This window comes from Tamandua tetradactyla, chromosome 4, assembly GCF_023851605.1.
Source record: "Tamandua tetradactyla isolate mTamTet1 chromosome 4, mTamTet1.pri, whole genome shotgun sequence".
Lineage (NCBI taxonomy): Eukaryota > Metazoa > Chordata > Mammalia > Pilosa > Myrmecophagidae > Tamandua > Tamandua tetradactyla.
Genome location: NC_135330.1, coordinates 57,883,078 through 57,910,449, shown reverse-complemented (window position 1 = coordinate 57,910,449; position 27,372 = coordinate 57,883,078). Strand labels below are relative to the sequence as shown.

The 27,372-nt window shown below is 34.0% G+C and overlaps 1 protein-coding gene across 4 annotated transcripts in view; it reads right to left on the bottom strand.

Annotated features, from left to right (window-relative positions):
* The window catches only part of CAMSAP2 (calmodulin regulated spectrin associated protein family member 2), a 147,900-nt gene that overhangs the window by 19,490 nt on the left and 101,038 nt on the right, over nt 1–27,372 (bottom strand). For 2 of the 4 annotated variants that reach the window (XM_077157353.1, XM_077157354.1), the window contains exons 5-9: nt 12,186–12,218; nt 8,439–8,580; nt 7,963–8,102; nt 1,873–1,966; nt 6–99 (exon numbers count right to left, since the gene is read on the bottom strand). In XM_077157353.1, coding sequence (XP_077013468.1) covers nt 6–99; nt 1,873–1,966; nt 7,963–8,102; nt 8,439–8,580; nt 12,186–12,218 — 503 coding nt within the window. The remainder of the gene's footprint in view (nt 1–5; nt 100–1,872; nt 1,967–7,962; nt 8,103–8,438; nt 8,581–12,185; nt 12,219–27,372) is intronic. The other 2 variants (XM_077157355.1, XM_077157356.1) reach the window with 1 other exon arrangement.

Sequence of the window (27,372 nt, the reverse complement as noted above, 5' to 3'; positions counted from 1 at the left end):
TCTACCTTGAACTGAAATCAGAACTATGTGAGCTATCCAAGACATTTCTCTTAGCAGCATTGAAGACAGGAATTGAAGGCATATCTTTCACAGGTTCAGCTAGAATAAAAGATGAAATATCAAAATTACACAGTTAGCATGTTTCCAACATTATTTCAAGAATTCTGCACCATAAATTAACATTTAAGGTTAAATCTCCATTTCCCATAAGACTTATAGTGAACTCATGGCATATTTAAAATTTTCTTCTTAAATATTTTTCAAACAGTCAATTATCTTGAAACTCTTCCTGAAATATTCTGGCTTAAAAAAAATTACTTAAGACTAATGGAGAAGAAAAACTAAAATAAAATGAATACAGGTATTTAAAATAATAAATTTTAGTTTTTCATTTTGCTAAAGCTTTCATAGAACTTCTATTACATATGGTCATCTTTGCTTCTTTACAGAATAATTGGTATTTTGGTAGTAAGTTAAAGAAAGCATTCCTCCTTTTAAACAGAGACAGCATTTCATAGAAGGCTAAGCCCACTACTGTAGTTTTTTTTATTTGTTATAAACACCTTTGGAAAAAGATACAATTTACTTTTTGCCTCTGAGATCTAGTGCAACAGCTATTGAGTACTTTTAATAGATGAAAACATAGAAATCAGTGTATGGGGAAATTCTATGTTAATTATAAAATGTTATACAAATATTGGTTATGATAATTACTAAAGACATCTGACTTTACTTATGACCTTAGGGAAGAACTCAATTTCTCTATAGGTATCCCATTATATAATAACTCAATACCCAGAATCAGCCTTAAGCATCTTAGAGATACCAGAACAGATTAAATATTCATTATCGCGTATTTCCCTGAATTTTGCCTGAGATGCAGTGGGCTACCTGAAGTAAGCTCATTCTATTCACTAGAATTATGTCTCCCCCTCGGTTACGTATCTTCTTCCTCCCTCCTTATCTCTTTCTCTTCTTTTAATTTTTCATTTTGGGAGGGCAGGGGGGAAGAAGTGAGGACAGTGGTTAGAAGAACAGCAAAATCTGAAGCCAAAGAAAGCTGCTAAATAGCTGGGCTGTATAACAATCATGTTTTAGGTTGGGTGGGATGGTCATCGGCAACAGAAAAAACTGGTTCCATAAATTATGCTGTAGAAAAGTTCTTTAGTGAAGCTAAACTTATAATTTAGGATTTTTTTTTTCCTATAGAAATAAACCTCTGGTTTATTTACATAAAGCTCTGGTTTATATGACGGAAGCCAGTGAGAATTTTGTTTTGTTGTATGAAATTTTGCTTTAGAGATAAGATATTCAGGAAGATTTTTGTTTTTCATACCCAGAGATCTTTGTAGAAACTCCTTTATTTCTTATTAGTTTTGTTCTTATTAAGTGTTATCAATAGATTAGATTACTGTTATAATCACAAAACCTATTAGGCTTAAAAATTCGTATACAAAACTTTCTATGGCTTAATGGCAAATCCAAATTACAGATTAAAAACCAAGCCATGATTTGAGTAACAATGTTAAAAACTTAAAATGTGGTAAGGAATAAAAGGTAGGGGTGGGAGTAAAAGATGCTAAGAGAAGAAAATAGGTAAACAGTTAAAGCTAGTGATTAAAAAAAAAGTTCTACATTAAAAAGTGGTAGGTTTTGATTCAGAGCCATTCTTTCTATTTTCTTTTTCTCCTCTCCTCACCATCTTTATCTTCTGTCTCAGAAAATTCAGTGGTTTTTAATATTGCAACACTCAGAATCCATCAAGGCTTCTCTCTACAATAAAACAATAGGCTTCTCTAGAAGAATACCCAGGTGAGTTATAAAAACTTTCCATTTTATGGGTTTATATGAACACACAGAATTTTAAATTACCTTCTTGTGGGCAAACAACACGAGGTTGTACGAATGATGGCTTCACAACTTCAAACCACCAGAAGAGCTCTGCCATGAACACCAAATAATTACTCTAAATAAGAAAGTTAAAATGAAAAGAAAACCTAGATTAGGCAAAATTTGGCCACGAATTAATTATAGATAGACTTTTCCTCTGCTCTATTTACTAAAATGTAGGTTTAAATCACTGGAGCATTATCTTTTATAGGCTATTAAACCTGGGATAGAATAGCAGAGTTTGTAGATAAAAATTCTAATACCTATTCACAACCTCTTTGCTGATTTGCTTTTTTACATGCATTAACACCTCTCATGTGTAATATTTTGAGACAATGTAATATAAGCTACTTAAACAGCTATCCAAGCTTTTGACACTCTGAAGAGTAGTAATGATTTTTAAAAATAATTAAATTTTACCAAAATCCCCAGAAGTTTCTCCCAAAAAATATCGGTATATTGTTAAAATATATCTACATACTTACAGTAATGTTAAACTCAGTAGTAACCCAGGCTCTAAGTAACACAAAGAAGTCTCGATTATTGTGACTAATTCTTAATAATTTTGAAATATATAAAATATTTATACAATTTAATATATCTATTTAATTTTGAAAAGTCATTAATAAGTCAATGATATCACTTACTTTTTTTTGGCATGGGCAGGCTCCAGAATTGAACCTGGGTCTCTGGCATGGTATCACTTACTTCTTATTATTTATATTTAAAAATGTAAGTTATTTTTAAAATGACTTAAAATTAAATGAAGGGAGATATGAATGTAGAACAGGTGGTTGAGTCTAAGAATCTAGAGTGTTTTAAAGGATGGGGCACAGTAGTGGATAAAATTTGGTAGGTTTCCTACTCTACATTCAGTATTTACTTTTAAATATAAATCCTCAGAATAATCGGACATCTATATACAAATACATACAATATTTTAAGCATTATTAAAGTATGTAATGTTTTTTGTTTCTAAAGAAATGAGAATGCTCATATTCCCTAGGGCTGTCTTTTGGGCTTGCCTTCTCAAAATTTTTACATTCTTAATTGTATTTCTCTTCCTATATATATTTATCCTTCCCCTCTCAATGGAATCCTTTCTATTAGTCTTTTAAACAAGCTCATGTCTCCCCTACTAAAAACAAAACGTTCTTTCAGTAACTCACAATTCTCCAGGTTCTCCCCATTCCCATCTCCTTATTATTTCACATACTTCTCTAAAAAAGGAAGCCTATATTAACAATCTCCACTTCCTCCCTTTCTATTTCCTTAATCCACTCCAGTCTGGCGTTGAGTCACATTATTCCCCCCAAAGTGCATTTGCTTAAGTTTAATTAAACTAAATCAAAGAAAGATTTTTCAGTTGTCATCTTAATTTGACCTGCCAGTAGCATCCCATACTCCTGACCTCTCCCATCTCTGAAATTGCCACCCATTCCCATCAGCTACCAGACAACTTGTGACTATACTTTTATAGTGTATATATATATATACACACACAACGGCCTTTAGAGCATTTGCTCTTAGATATCTCAAAGGAACCTCAAATGCATTATGTCCAAAATTGAACTAGTAATCTTCCCCACAAACCTGGTCTTACTCCAGTCCTGATTCTCAATAAAGTTTACCAAATAAATGCCTAAATGAATGGATATATGACTAAAAAAAGACCAGTAGGCCAAACATCAAAATGCTAATAGGGAATATCTCTGAGTGATAAAATTACTGATGATTCACATTTTTTCTTTATATTTATCTTTACAGTTCATATTCTAAAGCCAAAGTATAAAACTGTTTTTTAAAGTATTAGTACTGGGTTTTACTCTCTTAGTAATGTTAACTGAAAGCTGACTGTATCTTTTAGAAAAACATCATTTAAGTGCTCAATAATGGTCTGTTGACAGGAAGTGTAGGAATACTTTTGACCTTGGAAAGGCAGCAGTCCTAATGATAGAATTGTACTATGTTTGGCCACTAGGTGTCAGTATGTTAAGAAACAACCTTCCCAGTATAACTAAAAGTTCATGAAGATTATATCTTTCTGAGTTTATCTGATGATTAAACAGCAATAAACCCATCGCCGTATTCCAGAAATTTACCAAATTAATTTCATTTACATTTTTCTTTCTTCCTACTCTTGTTAAGATGGTCATATCCCTATATATTAACAATATAAATACAGAAGAATAAAAAAATAAAATATAAAGGTATGCCTTAATCCCTTCCCCCTAAATCTTAACATCCCACTCAGAAAAAATTATTTTGTTAAAAATTCTGTGTGGATCCTTCTACAGACCCTTTTTTATGTGCATCTACATACATGTATAGATTTGCATACAAATAGGAAAAATATTTTAAAAAAATATATAAATTGCATCATGATACATAATGCTTGCTACCTGCACTCTTCACTTAATGTTCTGGAAGCTTTCTGTGTCAGTAGAAATACCTTTACCTCCTTCCTTTAAACAGCTGAACTATTACAAAACATTTTAATTATGCCCCTATTAAGATGTATTGTTTCCAACTTTTCACCATCATGAACAATCCTTATATATGTCTTCAGTACACTTTAAATTTGTTTAGGTGACGTAAAAAATCCCCCCTAAAAAGACCATGTCCAGTTTACACTTTCACCAAAAGGGGAAGAGAATGCTCATTCCTATACCTTTATAAACCCTTGTTATTAATGTTAAAGCGAGAACATCATGGACACCCAGCATCATGGACTGTCAAAAAACATTCAATTGAAGTAAAAGTTGTGGTTCTAATAATTGAGCAAAGAAAACAGAATGAAAATAGCCTTCTCTGAGGACAGTTATTTATTTTATATTTGTCCAATTCAAGAATATTTCTTTGTATCTGGATAATGCCTGAACTGTTCATCTAAACATACAGCTATGTATTATCTATTGGAAGTATAAAGCGTACAACTTAAACATATGTGGTTAATCTTATGTCTCAATGTATTTAGTGAAATGATTTTTTGTAAATTTTCTAACAAGCAAGTACCAGAAAACGCATTAACCAGATATATGTGGAAATATTTCCTAGCTTCATTTTTTTTTTTTTGGTATGGGCAGGTATCAGGAATTGAATCCGAGTCTCCGGCATGGCAGATGAGAATTCTGCCACTGAGCCACCACTGCACCACCCTTTCCTAACAGCCATTTTGATAAAAATGAAACAGAGAAGAACTTTCTGCCAGTGAAAAGAGAAGTCTTCCTATACTGTTCATGGCTAAAATGTATGCCATTTACTTCTAAGTGGCAAGGTGTAAACCTTCAAAATTAATCAAGGTTTTTCTTTTGATATGTCGGTTGGGCATGGGCAATATTTGGGGTCAACAGGAGTAGTAGCTTATTTGGAAGTGCGTTTACCCATGACTCTATCTTCTACCCTCTTAATACTAAACCAGAGGATGGCAAAGGAAAAAGAAAAAGATAGAAAAGAATAAGAATTTAAAGAACCACAAGGTACTGACATTGCTGTGAGAGGATTTTAGCAGGTTCTATGACACTGGCATTTACAACCAAGATTAGAACTGATAAAAAGTGTTCCTCTCCAGACTAGGGGGAAAAAAAGAAAAAAATCCACTACAAAATAAGATCCTTTTTTGGGGGGGGGAGGGGGGAAGGGGGGTGGGTAGACGATCTGGGAATCAAACCCAGGTCTCCCACATGGAAGGCGAGCATTCTACCACTGAGCCACTCGTGTACCCCATTTCTTTCTTTCTTTATTTAACTTTTTTTTACACGGGCAGGCACCGGGAATCGAACCCAGGTGGCATGGCAGGCAAGAACTTTGCCACTGAGCCACCATGGCCCGCCCACCATTCATTTACTTTTTAAAACCTTAAAAAGGAGATGGAAAATTTTAGGCAGGTATAAAAGAATTTTGTAGCTATGGGTCCCTGGGAATAACAAGGTATTGTTTCACAGTATGTAATTCTGAGACAAACTGCTGCTTAGAAGCAGATATGCCTGAGACACATGGGTCTATCTACCCCCATTCCCCACAGAAAATATGTTCCAAGGGAACTGACAGTGACCTTTGTTTTGTTTACTGATTTATCCTAACCACCTAGAACACTGCTAGTTGCTCAACAAATATTTCTTGAAAGAATGGCGGTAGGCAATGGCCTAAAAATTTACAGCCAGGGTATGATATTCTGAAGTAAGGAATAAATGTTATTAGCTAATAAAATTGAATTCCTTTGGAAAAGGTTCATTTCCAGACTGCTTGAATGTTTTCTTCTCTTCTTCTTTCCCATTCAAGGTTTTGGAGGGGTTATCGCAAGTGGTGGGACCTAAAGGATTCCTTCCTCCCAGACATATTCCAAGGTCCTGAGGAAAGCTGAAAGTCACAGTACCTTCATTATGCTACCTCCATTATGAACCCACTGTTTTGGGTTTGCTCTCTATTATAGCATTGTATTGTCATTATTTATTTAAAAGTATGTCTTCTCTGCCAGGCTATGGAGATCTTTCAGGAATGTAAGCACTAGGAAAAGAGGTTTTGTTGATTTGTGGTTTTGTTTCTTGTCTGATTTATTCATTGCTCTATGCCCATAATTGAGAATAGTGTTTGGCACATGGAGACATTCAATAAATATTTGTTGATGAATGAATAAATGAATGAATCTGACAGCCCTAGTACAATGTCTGACATATAACAGGCGCTCACTAAATATTTGTCAAATATTAGTACGGTCCTGAAATGTTCCAAAAGTTAAAATAATCTCCAATTTTTACCATTTTACAATTTCTGGTAAAGATGCATAATGCTGCTTATCTGTTCATATCTTCAAATAATGTCTTTATTAGAGCTTTGTCAAATTATGCACACTCATCACTTAGTGGTAATTCTGGGTAGCTGCAAATAAATCTAAAATTCTTCAAAAGCAGTAGATGTACCTAGTTCATTTTCACAATCTGCTTTCTATTGGTTTACAAAAACATAAATGGCGTCCGTGAGGACTGCCTGTGTTTATAGTCACAAACAGAATGTGCATGTGTCTCTCACTATGTATTTAAAATATAAATCTTAACTGTCAAATAAATTACCTAATATTTTAATTTTAATTACTATTCCCCACCTTCGTAATGTAAAAAAAAAAGCCCCCCAAATCTTTTCTATCCATAAATTATACTACAGTTATACTGTAGTTCCAGATTTTAGAAAACCATCTATATGACTAAATTATAAAACATTTTGGTTTCTGAATTCACCTTATATTAATACCAATATTACTAAAACAATCTTTGAAGGATAAAAAATAATCCTTAAAATGTTAAAAACATAGTATTAATAGCACAACCTAATTTTCAAATATCCATTTGTTATGATCTTTTAAAACATATGATGTCAGCATAAATAAAATATATTCCATTTATACAGTTAAGGAAATGATATCACCCATGTGAAATTTTAATTATGCCCTGAACAAAATCTGAAAGCAAATTTGGCCCAAAGAGAGTCAAAGGACAATAAAGGTGATAAATTCCAAATTATCTGAAAGCAAAGGAACAATTATGCACAACCCTGCAGAACAAGGAAACTAAGTTTCTATCTCATGCTCAAAGATTCAGTACAAATAGATAAGTATGCAAGAATGTCATACTGTTTTATATAACTAAATATAATACATATTTAAGCATCATGGTAAACAGTATAGAAATAATTTTCAATTAAGTTGTTTATTAAAAATTTTTAAATTTTACAAGTAATAGAGGCCTTCATTACTTAAAAAGAATTTTTGCTGTTTGTTAGCATCTATTGTTCAGAAACATCTAATGTCTTACTCTCTATTTTGCCATTAGGACAACAGATCAATTTTGTACTACGACTTTAATTTTGATTTGGTATTGTAAAAGAAACTTGAAGCTAGTAATATATTAAAAAATAAAATAAGCAGAAAAAAATCAAACAAAAACTATTATTTTCAAAAGCTCTTTTGACTAATATAATCAATTTGTAAACTTTAGGTGGCTAGTCCATTTATATATCTAGCTCTGTGTTTGTTCAATAAACTTAAAGCAAAGGAAAACAGAGAATAATTTAACCTACCTTTATGGATGAAGCAGCATAGAGCATGTCTTCAAGAGTGAAATGGCAACACTGGTTCAAATATTCTTGGCAAAATTCTTGAATCAGCTGCAGATTATACAGGCTATCAGCCAAAGACATAGCTTCTTTCAAACAAATATCTTCAAATAGGAAAAAAGCAAGGTGATGACTCTGGGTTAATTCGATAATATAATATTTCGTACCCACTTTGTAATTAGTGATTTAGTACAAATACAAGCAAAATACATATAAAATATAATGGTTATTATACAGAAAGACTTAGAAATTAAGGACTACTATTCTCAACTATCTTCCTCAAGAATTATGTATAAATGTATACATCCATGTTTCCATAAATTAAACATAAATTATATATAATCTTTTCAATAAAGCCTTCATTACTTATTAAATATTACTGTCTAAAATATGTGTTACTGTATATCTATGATGCAGGAATATTTCATTGGAGCACTTACCCTCTAACCTGACAACATCAGGACAGTAAAAATGAATAAGGGCAGCTAAAGCACAACCATCAGTACCATCCTTCAACAAATTTTCTACCAATGGAATGCAAGGCAATTGCTTAAGCAATGTTTGCTCTTTCCTATAACGAGCCTACAATATAAAAAAATGAGATGAAATAAGTACTGAACAACATACAGGAAAAAACCAGTATTACAGATTGTAATATAGCAGTAATAAAATGTACACCAAGAGAAATCAGAAGTACTCACCAACATCCTTCCCTTCTGGGTAACACCAGATATTACTTTACCAAAGTTAAATACATAGCAACAGCAGTATATTTTCTAATCCTAAATACTTAGTATTATATTATATTGCTAATTTACATGAAGTGACATTTAGATTAAATATTTAACTATAAAAAGTATCACAAAACAGATTTTGAATCCTGTATATCAAAATCATCAGTTCTACTCTGGCATATAATAAAACCCATTTACTTTAATATTAGACTTAAAGTTCTTTCATGAAAAGAGCTGAAAGTTCTTTCATGAAAAGAGCAAGAATACTATGGGAACTAAAAGAATTACTAGTTATCAAATCAGGTGATGAGTAGAGGAATATGATTGCATTCACAAGGAAATTTGGCAATAACATCAATTTTAAGAACTAGGATAATCTCACCAAGATTTTCTAGTTTATCATTGTAGTGCTGAGATAAGATAATGCAAATAAAGTATAACAACTTTGAACATAAAAAAAAATCTCCCATTTCAGGTTTACATTAACCAATAACAGAATATCAGAATTTCTGCTTTCCCTCAGAAAAAAAGAAGCTTTGTTTTTAAAAGACTACTTGGCTGTGGCTGGATACAAATTTTTAAGACGGTTTTCTAAAAATGACCCATGCTGTAAAATCCAGTGGTTGAGAGAACAAGCTCTTGTGTCAGATTACCTGGATTCAAATCCTTGTTTTACCACATATTAGCTGTGTGACAGTGGGCAAGTTACTTAAGCTCTCATTTCTCAGTTTCCTCATCTGTAACATGGGGATAATAAAGTACCTACTTCAATGGATCACTGGAGGATTTTACAGGAATGATGGACATAAAGTGTTATGTACACTGCTTATGAAATGCTAGCTCTTATTAGCTAATAATTCTCGTAAAGCCAAGAAAAATAATGCTGAAGATCCAGTGACAGTGAAAACTGAAATATTTTATTAGCAAAATTTATGATTATATAGGCTAATCATATTTAAGTAGAATTCCTTTTTAAAACCAGTAATTAAAATTAATTTTCTTTTAACAACATGTAATCCAGTCATCTTTATATTTTATAATTAAAATGTAATCATGAGAGAAAAGATTTCTGAAAACAAAAGTAGAAACATAAAAATTTACTGAACAAGAATGTTTAACATTTGATGATTTTGATTTCTTTTAAATGGTATCCCTCAGAAAAGCATATATATTAATGAAGGAGGAGATTATTTATTCCTATTTTTCTCTCACTGACTACCCAAGGACAAAACTCATAGAACATGTTTTCCTCTTGAAGACTGTGCTATTAATCAGTGTGGCCTAGATAATCTGTGGTTAATAGAATGTTCCCAACTCAAGAGTACTTATAGTCAGAGAAAAATTACTTCTGTGTAATATATAGACTCTTTAATTGATTACTGATTTTTTTTAAAAGTCCTTACAACTTTCTCTGTTTGCTGGTAGAAGACAGCTTAAAAATCAACCCAAATTTTTTAAAAAGAGAAAGAAAGAAAAAAGAAATCAACCAGTACCACCTTCTGGCCTTAAGTTACTTTTCTCATACTTGGAAAGCACTAGTTCCAGATCCTTACAGTCTTTTCTTTGGCCATTTAGAAACAAAATAGTCCGTCTTGTGGAAATCCTCTAAACTGAACAGTACTCAGTCTCAGACCTCCCAGGTCTTTTCTAAGACTAGCTTGTTTGTAGCCTATAATCTGAACTGGACTGAGTTGAGTGCCCAGGGTCATGGAACAATGTACTGAACTGTGTGATTTGTTCTAGTGGCCTCTGCCAAGTAGCACTTCTGTACAAAGCACACACACACATATATACACACACAGAGCTTTATACAGTTTTAGCAAAAAACATCCTTGGTTTAGACGACAGAATCAGAGAGTTGTAGGTGGTATGCCAAAACATGTTCCTTAAGATTGCATCCTAGAAGATGTATCAGGTAAACCAACTCTAAATCTTGAAGTTATATGCAACCCCCAGAAAAGTTCATTTACAATCATAGAGCCTTTTATATCTGAACATCCTACATGCACTATAAATTAACTGCATGGAAATATTCCCTTTTCTTTTCTATATAGTTGGAAATTTGGAATTAAAGAAGGGCATAATATTTTCTTATTTCCACATTATGGTGTAGTTCAAAGTTATATTTTTATTCCTGTGGGTGAAAATGTCTTTTTTTTTAAATTTTTAAACATTTTTTATTGTTAAATATAGCATATATACAAAGAAAAAGCAATGATTTTCAAAGTATACTTCTGTTACAGAACAGATTTCAGAGTTTGTTACGGGTTATCACTCCACTATTTCAGATTTTCCTTCCAGTTGCTCCAAAACACTGGAGGCTAGAAGAAATATTTCTTTTGTGTGTGTGTGTGAAAAATAACATATATACAAAAAAGCACTAAATTTTAAAGCACATTGCAACAATTAGTTGTAGAACAGATTTCAGAGTTTGGTATGGGTTACAATTCCACAATTTTAGGTTTTCATTTCTAGCTGCTCTAAGATATTGGAGACTAAAAGAAATATCAATATCATGATTCAGCAATCATACTTGCCTTTTAAACCCTACCTTCTCTGCATAATTCTACCATCAACTTTGATCTTTGTCACACTCTTCAGAGATATCTGGGCTATGCCCATTCTAACTTTTTCATTTTGGAAGGGGCTGTTGATAATATCGGATAGGGGGGTGAACTAGTTGATGTTCTAGAGAGACTGCCCCTCTGCATTTCAAGACTTATCTGGTCCAGGGACCCATTTGGGAGTTGTAGGTTTCTGGAAAGTTACCCTAGTGCATGGAACCTTTTCTTTACAGTATCTTTTTTTTTTTTTTTTTTTAACTTTTTTATTGTATAGTATAACATATATACAAAGCAAAGAAATAAAAACACAATAGTTTTCAAAGCACTCTTCAACAAGCAGTTATAAAAGTAAATTTTTTTTTATGTGGTCTAACCATGCAGTTTTAATCCTGAAAGGTCAATCCTTCAAGTCAAATTAGAATTTGATATAATATAGGCCCCAAAATGGTAAAGACACACAGAACCAGTTGCTTTTTATCCCACAAAAGTTATCTTCTACAATTCAGGCTGAGTAGGAAATTATTTTATTTAAGATTATTTTTAAAATACCAATAATTTATACCTGCAATTCAAATTAACTTACTAAAATGATACAAATTAATGAGAAACCTATATCCAAAAGTTTTTATAACTACTTACTGATGGTCTGTGAATATTGACAATATTAGCAAAAGGATGCTTACCCTTTAAATTAGTTTAAAACAATCACTTCTAATTCAAACTTTGAGTCCAGTTTTATCTTTCCATTTTATATTGAAATACCTTAAAATCCAATTTCTTTGCAGTGACTGACATAATTATAAGAAATTACTATACCAGCAAGACATAAAAAATACCATTCTACAATTACAATTCTGGAGAACAAATTGAAGTAGCTGGGCAAACTTACTGGAACCAGTTTCCAAAACCATTTGGAAGGAGACTTCAGAGGAAGCAGCAGACAAAAGGGGAAAGCAAAAGGTAAAGGGAAAATCCATCAGAATTATTTTCAAGTAACAAGTGGTAGTAAAGCTTCTTGATAATGGAGCTTCAATTTTATGGTTCTCATAACATTTTAAAAAAATGTTAATTAATAATTTAGTTTTAAAATATACAGTTTCCTGATGATAAAGACTACCACCTCTCCTTCCCTTTCTCTTCTCACACAGAGAAATTCAGTTTAGGACCCATGGGACATGCTGTATAACTTCGGCAGCAAGGAACTTTGTTTCTGAGTTTTGACATATCAAAAAATATGTATCTTTATCACGAAAAGGAGGTAGGGAAATTCTAGGGCTAGATCTGCAATCATTATTCTTAGACATTAGTTGACCAAGTCTGATAAAGACAATATTCTTACCAAAGGGAAACGAAGAAGGATTATTTCATTAAGTGTCAGTATAAAGCAATTAGTAATGCTGTAGAAAGTACCAATATGAACAGTTCTTTCAATTATATAAAGAATTTAGGGTACAAGGGTGGTTTAGTGGTAGAATGCTCGCCTGCCATGTAGAAGGACCTGGGTTTGATTCCCAGCCTATGCACCCCCACAAAAAAAGAATTTATTTTAATTAATGGTAAAAACAATTACTAGTGAGAAGTAATTCTTACCAGTTAAGATTTTTATAAAGCCATGAATTTATCAAGTCTCAATAAATAATTACCTATATAAGTAGAAAATATCACAAAGTATTCACTTTGCTACTTAGGGATGTCCCAAAGAATGTAATTTTTCTTCTTTAAAAAGAAGATGAAAAAAAAATGTTGATGATGAATACAATCAATTCCAGATTAATATGAATTAATAACTTGTGATTGTGTATCTTTGTATTTCTTAGAAAATTGCTGGCAGCCTTGAATAAATATTTTTTGAACTGAATTAAACTAAATTGGGTTTAAATTAAAATTCATATTCAAAACTTTTATGTAAATATTTTCATACATAATAACAAAATAAGATTATTTGGAAGATAAGGTAAATAAGGTATTTTCAAGAACTTCAAGAATCAGAAAAATATATACAGAATAAGAAACATAATAGAAAATTTATAATACATTTTCTCATTGCATCAAGAAAAATAACCCTGATAATTTTCTTGGATGTATTTTAATCTCTTTTTTGCAAGTATTTTAATCAGAAGTCTTTGGCAACTGCAGTTATAACAATTAAAAAAGTGCAAGAGCAAGACCAGAGAGCAGGAAGTCACTGAAAATATGACAGAGTTTCCTGCAAATAACAAATTTCAAAAACAAGCATTTTCTTGCTCTCTATATAGAATAATTCATTATATATAAAATGATGATAACCAGAAATCATTTTGGACTATCTATAACAGGAGGTATACAAAGGAGTCTCTAATTTAGGTTTAAACTATCCTCATTTCTTGTACAATATTCAGTAATTGGATTTTTTACTAATTCAGACTCTGATCTTCCTCCTGTCTGTCCATTGGCCTAAATTAGTGACAGCAATCTTATTAGAGGAAAAATATTAAAACTGTACAGGCTTTAAGTTCCTGCACATGGGTGCCTGCCCATGCCAAAAAAACCCCCCAAAACCGTATAGGCTATTTGAAGAAGCATGACTATAAAAAAGTAAATAAACTTTGCCACTGTCCCAAACAGAAACTCTATACCAACTAAGCATTGGAAAAGTTTTGGAACAGATGTTAACAAATGCAATTAATACCACTGAATTATATATTTGAATGTGGTTAAAAGGAAAAATTTTACATTGTATACATGTCACTAGAATAAAAATAAAATGAGATAAATCAGGACTGTGTCACTCAAACAATGAATCTACTCTAAAGTACAGACTATAGTTATAGTACAATTATAATGACATTGTTTCATCAGTATAACAAAGGTACCTACTAATGCAAAGTGCTGATAATAGGGAAAATTTTTGTGTGTGGGGTGTATGGGAACTGCTTGATTTTTCTATTAACCTACAACTTCTCTAATTAAAAAATATTAAAAAAAATAAATGTACTAAAAGAACAAATAAATATTTTAGACCATGCATACTTATATGCCCAGGCTTCAAAAAGTTGAAATATGTCATACAAGGGTTTAATGAATGGTAATTATGTTCTGAAATGATCAGCAACTGCACCCACTTTTGGTTTTCAGGGAAGAATTTGTCAAATTGCAACCCCAAATCCTGCTTTTAAGATATAAGTAATAACAAGAAAGGAGTTTTTTAAAGGCCATGGACAATAAATGAGGAATTTTTACTTAAATCCTCCACTAATAGTAGGGACCAACTTGGGAAATCCAGATTTTCTGGAATAATTTTAATTTCGAATATTCTCTTCCATTGTCCTTATAATAAATGTTTAGCTCGTCCTAATTTTTCCTAGTTGTTTTAGGACCCACAATTAATTTTCCCAAAAAAGTTCTATGTCATCTTCTGGGTACCTAAAAATCACTCTGGGAGGTGGGGTTATTCCTGAACTTCTTTCAGATGCTCTCTGACCATTCCAGGAGGAGACCGGTTTGGCCACAGGAGACCTCAAGAAGTTGAGATCCCTCAGGGATTAATCATACTTGTGACTTGTCATTTCAATGACCTGTTATACTTGAGAATTTCGTAGTTATTTTGAGCCCAAAAGTTGCACTGAATTGCTGGTAGTCTATAAATTAGTAAAAATCCCAATGGAAGGGATGTGGGCAATATCTAACAAAACTACGCATTTACCCTTCAGCCTAGCAATCGATCTTCTAAGGAATTTATCCTGAAAATATATTTCTGACAATACAAAAGTACTTACCTAAAATTATTCTTCGCAGCATTTTTTTATAATGGCAAGATACTGAAAACTACTTTAATGCCCAAACATAGGAAAATGGCTAAGGAAACTATGATAAATGGACATAACAGAGTCTTGTAATGACTAAAAAAAGGAAGATGAAGATTCCTAGGGTCCAGATGGAGTGACTTCCAGGATATATTACTGATGAAAGCAGCAAAGTACAGAAGAATAGATATATTTTGTGTTAGAAAGGAAAAGAAGTAAAGAAACATAAATATATCTGCTTACTTTTACAAAAAGAAGCAGAAAGGATAAACCAGAAACTAATGAAATCAGTTACCCCACAAGAGTTGATAAGAAATGATGGGTCAGAAAAAGGTAAATGAAATAGGAATGGGTAATGTTAAGGTTAGGTTTATGCATCTCTTGGCCCAGGTGTCTGGTCAAGTTAAGCATTGACCTGAGCATTACTGCAAGGGCATTTCGTGGCTGGTTAATAAACTGAAGCTAGTTTATTAAATCATCAGTAAGCTGACTGCATCTATGACTGATTACATCTACGATCAACTAATGGGGGTGTTTTCTGCAATGAGGGAATCAAAAAAAGATTTAATCCAATCAATTGAAGACTTTTAAGGGGGAGGTGACAACTGTCAGCACACAGAGAATAGAGAACTTTCATCTTTACTTCAGCAAGCCAGATTCTCCTGGGGAATTCAATGAACGAGGACCTTTATCATAGTTGCCAGCTCTCAGCCTGTCCTATGGAATTTGGATTCATGTATCCCCACAGGTGCATGAGACACTTTTATAAAATCTCATATTTATAGATATTTCCTGCTTGTTCTCTTTCCCTACAGAACCCTGACTAATAAAGGTTTTTGGAATTATGTTCATGTTCTACACGTTAAAAAAAATTAAATCAACATTTATTTTATTTAAGGAGTGTCAAAAAAGACCACTAAAATGGAAAGAAAACAGAAACTAATTAATCCAAATGTGTTTCAAAGAAAAACCATAATGAAATACAAAAACAAACCGAAGTAACTTTACCACACAGTATACTGACATTATATTATCAATCTAAAGAAGAAAAAAAAAATGCAAACAAACCAAACTCTTCATAGGCTGTTTATCATGTTGTTACAGGTATAGCAATTCTGAAACTATTTTACATGGTTCATAGAATTAAACAAATAAGTAAATAAGTGATATTGTTGGAAGCCTGAGTTCTCATGAAGGAACAGAGATTCAGATATGGAGTAGAGAATCAAAGGAAGAACATGGTGGAAATGGATTGGAATTAGAAGTTTAAGTATTAAATCATGATGACTGATTCATTCATTCATTTATGAGCTCTGTCTACTGAAAAAGGACTTAGAAGCAGACACTCCAGGAGCAATGAGCTTAGTGCTAATTTCAGTTTCTAAATACTTTCCCTCAATAAAGGACTAGTTGCAGAAACAGCCAATTCCAGGACTATGGAAAAGAATGTGCTAAATGAACCCCAAACTGTTGAGCCAAAAAGTAAAAGGGTTTTAAAAAATAGATAGGTGGATGGATGAATGGATGGGGCATATCAAAAGGGCCTAGAAGCCAAAGTAAAAGGGCCCCCACTGGCCAAATGTGGGACAATTTGAGCAACATGAAATATTGATGAACTGGAGTAAAGAGTATACAAGAATTCCTTTTGCTATTCCTGCAAATTTTTCTGAGTCTTAAATTATTTCAAAATAAAATATTTTTAAAAAGTTACATTAGATATACACCTATCCAAATCTATGAAAACTCTTTGATCTTAGCACAAGGACAGAGCTGAAGTAAAAGAACAGAACTTTAACAGTAGGAATCTAAACAAAAATTATCTAATTTAGGTAAGTCAAGCCTCCACAATTAAAAAAAAATTTCTTTTTACTGTATAGTATAACATATATACCAAGCAAAGAAATAAAAAGGCAACAGTTTTCAAAGCACTCTTCAACAAGTAGTTACAAGACAGATCCCAGAGTTTGTCATGGGCTACCATATGATCCTCTCATATATTTCCTTCTAGGTGCTCCACAATATAGGAGGCAAGAGGACTTAAATATTTTTTTATGATCACAATTGACTTCTTTTTCCTTCTTTTTTTCTGAAAAATAGCATACATACAAAAGAGCTATAAATTCCAAATAACACCACCACAATTAGTGCTAGAATGTATTTCAGACTTTGACATGGGTTACAATTTCACAATTTGAGATTTTTGCTTCTAGCTGCTCTAAAATACTAGAGACTAAAAGAGATATCAATTTAATATGATTCAGCATTCATATTCATTTGTTAAATTCTATTTCCTCTGAATAACTCCACCATCACTTTTGATCTTTCCATCCCTCTCTTTAGGGGTGTTTGGGCTATGGCAATTCTAAATTTCTCATATTGAAAGGGTCTGTCACTAATATGGGGTAGGGAGATGGAACTATCTGATGTTCTGGAGAGGCTGGGTTAGATTTCAGGACTTATCTGGACTTATCTGGACCAGGGACCTATCTGGAGGTTGCAGGTTTCTAGAAAGTTACTCTAGTGCATGGAACCCTTGTGGAAGCACTAGGTGTTCTTCAGGATTGGCTGGAATGGTCCTGGTTCAGGGTTGGCAAGTTATGATAGGTAGCAAGGTCTAAGTGAAGCTTGCATAGGAGCAAGCAACCTCCAGAGTAGCCTCTTGACTTGATTTGAACTTCTGCCACTTATACCTTATTAATTACACTTCTTTTCCTCCATTTGGTCAGGATGGAATTATTGATCCCATGGTGCCAGGTCTGGATTCATCACTGGGGGTCGTCTCCCAGGTCGCCAGGGAGACTTTCACCCCTGGCTGTCATGCCACACGTGTGGCGGGGGAAGGGCAATGACTTCACCTGCAGAGTTGGCGTAGAGAGACTGAGGCCACATTTGAACAACAAAAGAGGTCCTCCAGAAGTAACTCTTGGGCATGCCTATAGGTAGTCTAAGCTTCTCTACTGGCTACATAAGCTTCACAAGAGTAAGTCTCCTGATGGATGGCATGGCCTATTGATTTGGGTGTCCCTAAAGTTTGACACAGTTTCAGGGGATTCCCTGATGGTAAGGTTTAATAGTTTCCTGTTTTTCTCCCATCCCTCAGGGGACTTTGCCAATATTTTTTGATTATCTGTTTAATATACTCTAGGATGTATCCAAGCATTACAATAATCTATACAGGATTAAAGGACCTCTTTCTTATTCTGTGCTCCCTGTGTTTCAACTGTTCAAATGAACTATACAGATAAGTTTAATGAGATTATGCAGTACAGAAAATTTCAGTTCCAGACCAAATAAATCTTTCTTCCATTGGTCTCAAAGAGTATGCGTAGTTCTAAAATATAGACAGTGTCTTCTTTACCCCTATGTTCTCAATTACTTTAACCCCAACTTGTTGAGCTTCATTCTTATCTCTAAATGTCAGATTATATATATAAAACAGCCTCTCAAAATCCAGAATTAATAATCACCACTCCAGACTTAATATATCTGCTCTAAAGCTTACAATCTAGGCCCCTGTTTTCTTATAAGCATTTTCTAAAGGTGACCGTAACATTTTTGTTCTTTTGTTTCTGGCTTATTTTGTCTCACCAAATGTTCTACATGTTCATTCACATCATTGCATGCCTCATGACTTTGTTCCTTTTTGTAGCAACACAAACATTCATTCAGAAATATATACCACCTTTCACCAATCTACTTCTCTGTCAGTGCATCCTTCAGCCACCTGCATTCATCGAGCATCATGTAGAGGGCCCAAAGTCCACATTCCATCAACATTCTCAATTTGAGATGATTTCATTGTTCCCAAGAGAAAGAAAACCAATAAATAGACCCTCACCAAATAGAAAATCTAAACTTCCTCTTAACTCTTGTCCCTCACACCATTATTTACCTCTGCTGTTGCTGTGGTAGTGCTGATGGTTTCCTTTTGAACATAGCTCATAGCATGCAATAGCAGTTTTCCCCTGTATCCCATATTTAAACACTCTTTATACCAGAATCATACTGTTTTAGTTTGCTAGCTGCTGGAATGCAATATACCAGAAACGGAATGGCTTTTAACAAGGGGAATTTAATAAGTTGCAAGTTTACAGTTCTAAGGCCGAGAAAATGTCCCAGTTAAAACAGGTCTACAGAAATGTCCAATCTAAGGCATCCAGGGCAAGATACCTTGGTTCAAGAAGGCCGATGAAGTTCAGGGTTTCTCTTTCATCTGGAAAGGCACATGGTGAACACGGTCAGGGTTTCTCTCTCATCTGGAAGGGCACATGGTGAATACAGCATCATCCGCTAGCATCGTCTCCTGGCTTCCTGTTTCGTGAAGCTCCCCGGGAGGCATTTTCCTTCATCTCCAAAGGTCGCTGGCTGGGGGACTCTGCTTCTCATGGCTATGTCATTCTCTCTGAATCTCTCTGAGTCTCCAAAATGTTTCCTCTTTTATAGGACTTCAGAAACTAATCAAAACCCACTCAAATGGGTGGAGACATGTTATCCCGTAATCCAGTTTAACAACCATTCTTAACTAAATCACATCAACCAGGGAGATGATCTCATTACAGTTTCAAATATACAGTATTGAATAGAGATTATTCCACCTTTAAGAAATGAGATTTATATTAAAACATGGCTTTTCTTAGGGGGCATATACCCTTTCAAACCAGCACACATACCTTCGCAGTAATTCTTGCAAGAACTAATTCATATTTCTAGGGTTAATCAGTGGGACACACAGGTGTCCCACTACAACCCCTTTCAATCTTGTTCATCTTCAATATGGTAATATTACTTATATACCCATTAGAGAATCACCTTCACTCCTTTCTATTCCCTTACATTGGAGTTCAACCTCACTAGCTAACAGTTCACCCATCTCTAGAGTCTATGTATCTCTAAGTCCCCTATATTCTGTATTATAAGCCTCTGATTATACATTTATGCTAGTCATAAAAGTGAAATCATACAGTATCTATCCTTCTGTGACTGGCTAGCTTCACTCAGCATTATGTCCTCAGGGCTCATCCATGTTGCCATATGCGTCAGGATGTCATTTTGTCTTACTGCTGTACGATATTCCATCATACGTATCTACCACATTTTGTTAATCCTCTCGTCTGTTGATGGGCATCTGGTTTGTTTTCATCTTTTGGCAATTGTGAATAATGCTGCTATGAACATCAGTGTGCAAATGTCTCTTTCTGTCATTGCTTTTGGCTCTTCTGGGTATATACCAAGTAGGGGTATTACTGGGTTAATAGGGCAACTTGATATTTAAGTTTCCTAAGGAACCGCCAAGCGGTCTTCCATAGAGCCTGCCATCATTACACATTCTCACCAGCAGTGCATAAGTGTACCAGTTTCCCCACATCCTCTCCAACATTTATAGTTTCCTGTTTAATAGCAGCCATTCTTATACATGTGAGGTGGTATCTCATTGAAGCTTTGAACTGCATTTCCCTTATAGCCAGTGAAAATAAGCATCTCTTCATGTGCTTTTGAGCACAACTGTAGTTGTGCTGCAGAAAAACGCCTATTCATATCTTTAGCCCATTTTATAATTGGGTTGTTTGTTCTTTTGTTGTTGAGTTGTATTTCTTTGTATATTCAGGAAATCAAACCTTTGTCCAATAGGTGATTTCCAAATATTTTCTCCCATTGAGTTGGCTGCCTCTTCACCTTTTTTTTTGTTTGTTTTTGTTTTTGTTTTTTTTATTTTTATAAATGTGAGTTTAATAATTTACAAGTTTACAGTTCTAATGACATAAAAGTGTCCAACTTAAAGCATTAACAAAAGATTGCCTTCACTCAAGAAAAGCCAATGGGTCAGAAACACCTGTCAGCTGGGTAGGCACATGGCTGGCATCTGCTGATCACTTGCTCCTGGGCTTAATTGTTTTCAGCCTCTGTTCCTGTGGATATTATTCAATTTCCTTCTTCAGGGCTGGCTTTCATCTTTTGGCTTCCCTTGGCTCTACCCAGATTCTGCTTTGCTTAACATCTTATGACAATATCTACTGGGCTCCAAGCATCTCCAAATATCTGTGTCCCTATTCTCCATGTGTCTGCATCTGGGTAAGACCTGCTGTGAAATTTCTGTTGGCTCTGATGCTTCTGTAATTTCTGATTCTCTCCAAAATATTCCCTTTTAAAAGATTCCAGTAAACTAATCAAGACCTACCTGGAATGGGTTGAGTCACATCTCCATCCAATTAAAAGTCAAACCCACAATTGGGCATGTCCCAGCTCCATAAGATGATCTAATCAAAATTCTCAACCTACATTTATTTAATCAGGATTAAAGTAGCTGCTCCAACAAGATCAGATCAGGTTCAAAACATGGCTTTTCTGGGGTACATAACATTGTCAAACTGGCACATTACAACTTTTGGGCCCTCAAAAAGACATGTTTTCAAAATACAAAACATATTCACTCCATCAATTTAACCATTTCAATTCAATTCAAATACAATAAGATGTTTAAGCCACTAAAAACTCTCAACAAAGTCAATTATGGACATTGTCTGCTCTAAGGTAAAAATTCTACTCCTGCTCTGGACCTGTGAAATTTAGAGCAAGTTATCTGCTGCCAATATACATAAGCAGGACATTCATAGGATACATGTTTCCATTGCTATAGGGAGATATAAAAAAATAAAATGGGGCCACTATACTCATACAGTTCTGGAAACCTATATGCTTTCTCCATTAGATTTAAAATTCTGAGAGGCATTTATCCTTTGGGCTTTAGAAAGCAAATTTAAAAAAAAGCACAGGTATGGATTTTAGTTAACAAAATGTTTCCTGGGCACATACAATTTCAAACCACCACATTCCACACTCTGCAACCCAGAAAGACCTGTTCTTTCTATAGGCAAAGTACATTCATTCCATTAAAATATTCTCCCAAAATTTAAGCCATTTTAAAAGCAATGCTTAGTACAAAGTCTAATCAAAATTTGTTATGTGTGCCCTCTGCATGTGTACCTGTGAAATCTATTGAAGAATATACAATGGAGTGACAAGAATAAAATAAACACTTCCACTTGATTGGTAGGTGAAAGGAAAGCACAGTTTATGGTTCCAAACCCTGAATGGCATACTCTATTACGTTTCAAGTTCTGAGAGTCACATACATAATGAAATTTTGTCCTCCAAGACTGATGAAAGTGGGAATTTTATCTCTCCCAAGTGCTTGTGCAACAGCCCCACTCTCTGTAAACACAGGAGTGAAATCTCCAACCTCTCAGGACTTTGGGGTTGTGGTCTGACTCTGACAGCCCTGGGGAATAATCACAACCCTCTCAGAACAGTGAGGTGGCAGAGAGAAATTCTACATTCCCAATGGGTTCTGATTCCACCATCTGAAACAGTGGGATTGTACTTAATATGGGGAGGGAGGCCAACACACTCCAAGCTGTGAAAAAGCCACACCCTTTCTACATATATTGATGGGTCCACCTTCTTGCCTCAGTTGTTTTTGTTCCAGACTTCAGCTTCTATGGTTCTGCCCTTGAAGTGAATTTTCCGACAATCGGTCCCTTTTCATCAAGACTACCAGTGGTTGTTCAAGCAGATTTTGCAAATGACTTGTCAGTTGTGAATGTTGCACACAGAGGTCCAAACCATCAGACAAAACAACACTCCACAAATCTCTCCTGGATAACTGCACTCCCAATCTTGAGTAGAACAGAATTGCTGACTTGTCTCATGTTTAATTAAACCCTTACAGTTAGTACTATTCTCTGGGAGTTCACTTTCCAGAAGCTCCAGGTTCTCTAAACAACCAATATCTGGTTTCTTTAAGCACATGATTTCAGTTCTTAGCTTATCACATTCCTCTCATATTTTGACATAAGTGGCAATTAGAATTCTGAACTTCCCATGCTTATCTTGGAAATTGCCTCAGTTAAATATCCAAGTTCGTGAATGAAGATCTGTCTTCCACCCAATATCAGAACTCAATAGTGACAGGACCTCTTCACCTTTTTGACAAAGTCTTTTGAAGTGCAGAAGCATTTGATTTTGAGGAGTTCCCATAAATCTGTTTTTTCTTTTATTGCTTGTGCTTTGGGTATAAAGTTTAGGAAGCCACCTCCAATTACCAGGTCTTGAAGATGGTTCCCTACATTTTCTTCTAGAAAATTTATGGTGCTAGTTCTTATATTTAGGTGTTTGATTCACTTTGAGTTAATTTTTGTGTAGGGTGTAAGACCAGAGGGTCCTCTTTCATTCTTTTGGCTACTGATACCCAGTTCTTCCATGCCCAACTACTGAAAAGACTATTTTGTCCCAGTTCAGAGGATTTGGGGGTCTTGTCAAGAATCAGCTGACCGTAAATTTGGTGGTCTATTTCTGCACCCTCGATTCAATTCCATTGGTCAATGCTTCTATCTCTGTACCAGTACCATGCTGTTTTAACCACTGAGGCTTTATAATAGGTTTTAAAGTCAGGGAGTGTTAATCATCTCACTTTGTTCTTCTTTTTTAGGATGCTTTTAGCTATTCAGGGTCTCTTTCCCTTCCAGATGAATTTGGTAGTTAGCTTTTCCAAATCTTCAAAGTAGATTGTTGGGACTCTAAATGGTACTGTGTTGAATGTGTAGATCAGTTTGGGGAGAACTGACATCATAATTATATTTAACCTTCCTATCCATGAGTAGGGAATGTCTTTCCAACTATTTAGATCTCCTTTGATTTCTTTTAGTAATGTTATGTAGTTTTCTGTGTACAAGTCCTTTTTGTCCTACTTAAGTTTATTCCTAAGTACCTGATTCTTTTAGTTGCTATTTTGAATGGAATTTTTTCCTTAACTGACTCCTTAGCTATGTCACTGCTTGTGTATAGAAATGTTACTGATTTTTGCATATTAATTTTATATTGCTGAATTTTTTTATTAGCTGAAGTAACTTTGCTGTAGATTTCCAGGATCTTCCAAGTATAGTATCATATCATCTGCAAATAATGAGAGTTTTACTTCTTCCTTTCCAATTTGGATGCCTTTTATTTCTTTGTCCTGCCTGATTGCTCTAGCTACAACTTATAGCACAATACTGAATAATAGTGGTAACAGTGGGTATCCTTGTCTCGTACCTGATCTTAGGGGGGAAGCTTTCAGTCTCTCTCCACTGAGTACAATGCTGGCTATCAGTTTGTCATATATTCCCTTTATCATACTTAGGTAGTTACCTTTGATTCGTATCTTTTGGAGTGTTTTTATCAGAAAAGGATGCTGAATTTTGTTGAATGCTTTTCTGCATCAATTGAGATGACCATGTGATTTTTCCCTTTCGATTTGTTAATGTGCTGTATTATATTAATTGATTTTCTTGTGCTGAATCATCCTTGCATTTCCTGCTATAAACTCCACTTGGTCATGGTGTATAATTCTTTTGATATGTTGTTGGATTCAATTTGCTAATATTTTATTGAGAATTTTTGCATCTATTTTCATTAGGGAGATTGGCCTGCAGTTTTCCTTTCTTATAGCATCTTTACCTGGTTTTGGTATTAAAATGGTATTAGCTTCATAAAATGAGTTAGGTAGAGTTCCTTTTTCTTCAATTTTTTGGAAAAGTTTGAGCAGGATTAGTGTTAGTTCTTTTTGGAATGTTTGATAAAATTCCCCTGTGAAGCTATCTGGCCCTGGGTTTTTCTTTGTGGGAAGATTTTTGATGATTGATTGAATCTCTTTACTTGTGATTGGTTTGTTGAGATCTTCTCTTTCTTACTGAGTCAGTATAGCTTGTTTGTGTGTCTCCAGGAATTTGTCCATTTCATCTAAGTTGTCTAGCTTGTTGGTGTATAAGGCCTCCACAATTTTTTAATTGAAAAAAGAAAATCATGTTAAATCTAAAAGTTCAACCTATTGATAAATACCTTAGAAGAGTTGTTTATATATTTAGATATATATGAAATAGTCACCTTAATGAAGTACAGAGCTATAGGCTACAAAATCAGTGTTTTCCAAAGTATGCTCCAAAGAACTAATTATATGGGATGTTAGATGTCATTCATAAAACATTTCTAAGATCAATATATTTGAGAAATGAATTAAACAGCCACCAGGCTTCTTTACTGAGTCTTCAATATATTAAAATGGGTTGTAACATTCTCAAAGGGCCAGAGACTAGGCCAAATGTATTTGAACTCCAAACCCTTTTCTCACACATTTCCTTGGAAGTATTAATGTCAAGGGAGAAATCACATGGGCTCAAATAATCAAGCAACGATGTATAAACCTAACTTCCCTATCACTGGGGAAAGTATAATTTGTTTGAAACTATACCTTCAAGTGAAAAGCAATTAGAACTCAGAAATTGTCTTTTCTCCAAAAGTAATTTTTTCATCCAATTCCCACCCCCTGTAAAATACCTCAAGAATATTTCTCTATTCATGAACTCATCAATTCATCACTCTTTCAAAAACTACCTTGACAATTTGGTCTATTTGCTAATACCGAAATATGCCTATTATAATTGCAATTTTAGGATTTCTGTTCATATTATTCCCTGTGACCTAGTGCCCTCCTTTCCAAACACCACAAAACCATAATGCCCCTGTTCAAGTCCCACATTTTCTAGAAGGCCTACTCAGATATTTCACCCACGAAGTTATCATAAATCCAGCAATAAAAGTTTAGTTATTTTCACTAAACTTTTGTTTTGAGTTCTTTACATGTGCTAATGTATGGAAAGGAAAAATTGAGAATCTTTATAGTCACAAAATTTAGGAACCATTTAATCCAACTGCTTAATTTTTAGAGATAAAGAAAATGAGGGTCAAAGAGGTCAGTTGCCTTCATAAAGATCATGAAGCTAATTAGTAGCAAAACCATCCCAACTTTTAAGTCTAGTGCTCTTTTTGCCCTATCATACTTTGTGCATACTTTTTAAAGAGTATGAATGTTGGACTTAATGGTATATTGACTATACACTTTAGTGTGATCTTAAGAGTTGCCAGATTTAGCAAATAAAATACAAGATGCCCATGCAATATTGGGGATATAATTGTACTAAAAAACTGTTGTCTTCTGAAATTCAAATCTGACTGGGCATCCTGTATTTTATCTGTCAACTCTACCTTAGAGTCAAAAGGATGATTAGAAGCAAAAGGAACTTGGAAAAAATTAACATCAATAAACTGTTAAAACATTCTCCTAGTACATGACACTATCATAAGATATCACTAAACATACATTATTTACAACGTATGCATGAACACAGAGACCCAATATATACACACATATATCCTTCCTCAAGGCAGAGAATCATTCAGTTAAAGCTTTGTTCTGTACATTATTTCTTTCTCTTTGGACACCAACCAACACAACAATCAGAAATACATCATTAGGATCTAATATCCTAAAGAAATACCTCTGGAATTTTAACTTTTGGTCTAATACTAATAATATACAAGTATCCCTCAACATATCCATATAATTACCAAGAAGATGGTTTCAAAAAGAAGTTTCATAAAACAAATTAAATTTTTCCATTGATTCCCAGACACCTGAGTTGCGGGTAGTTGAACAAGGGCAAAAGGTAAGATATGCTATCATCCAAAGTCACAGGTTCTGTCTATAGCTGGATAAGTAACAGACACCAGGGCTAGGCATCTATCTGGGTGTGCCTCAACAGGGATGCTAGCTGAAGTAGGTGGAAAGAGTGGCAACATCTTACCATCTGCATGATAATGAGAAAGGGCAAATTATCATTTCTAAAAGATAAAAAGGATCAATAATTTTGCTTTTACAAAATTAAAAATCAAGAAATACAGCCAATTCAGGTATTCCAAATACCAAAAATCCCACTGTGAGGTAGCAAAGAAAGATTCCTTTCTTATTTATTCTGTTTCAGTGTGATAACTGTATTTTTATAATAAGATTATGAGAAATTAACATTTATTTTCAAAAAGATTTCAACAATGGAAAAAAGGATAAAATTCACTTGAAAATAAAGGTATAAATGTCGTATGTGCTATACTCAATATGTGTACTAATCCAACTACATAAGAATGAATCATAAAATCATTTATTCACTTACTCAATCATTCATTCAACAAATACTGGCTGTGCATTTTTGTATGGGACTAGGTATTGTGAAGTATCAAAGTGGTATAATACAAGTAGTGTCCAGATTTCAGGGTTTTTTCTTAAAGGTCATTTAATTTGGTTGATTGGAATATCAATGACATTTTTTTTTCCATGGAAGTAATGTTTACTGGCTCCTAAAACAGCATATAAAATTCCCATTTAGTTCACAGTAAATATGCAATACTAAATAATTTAAACATTACATA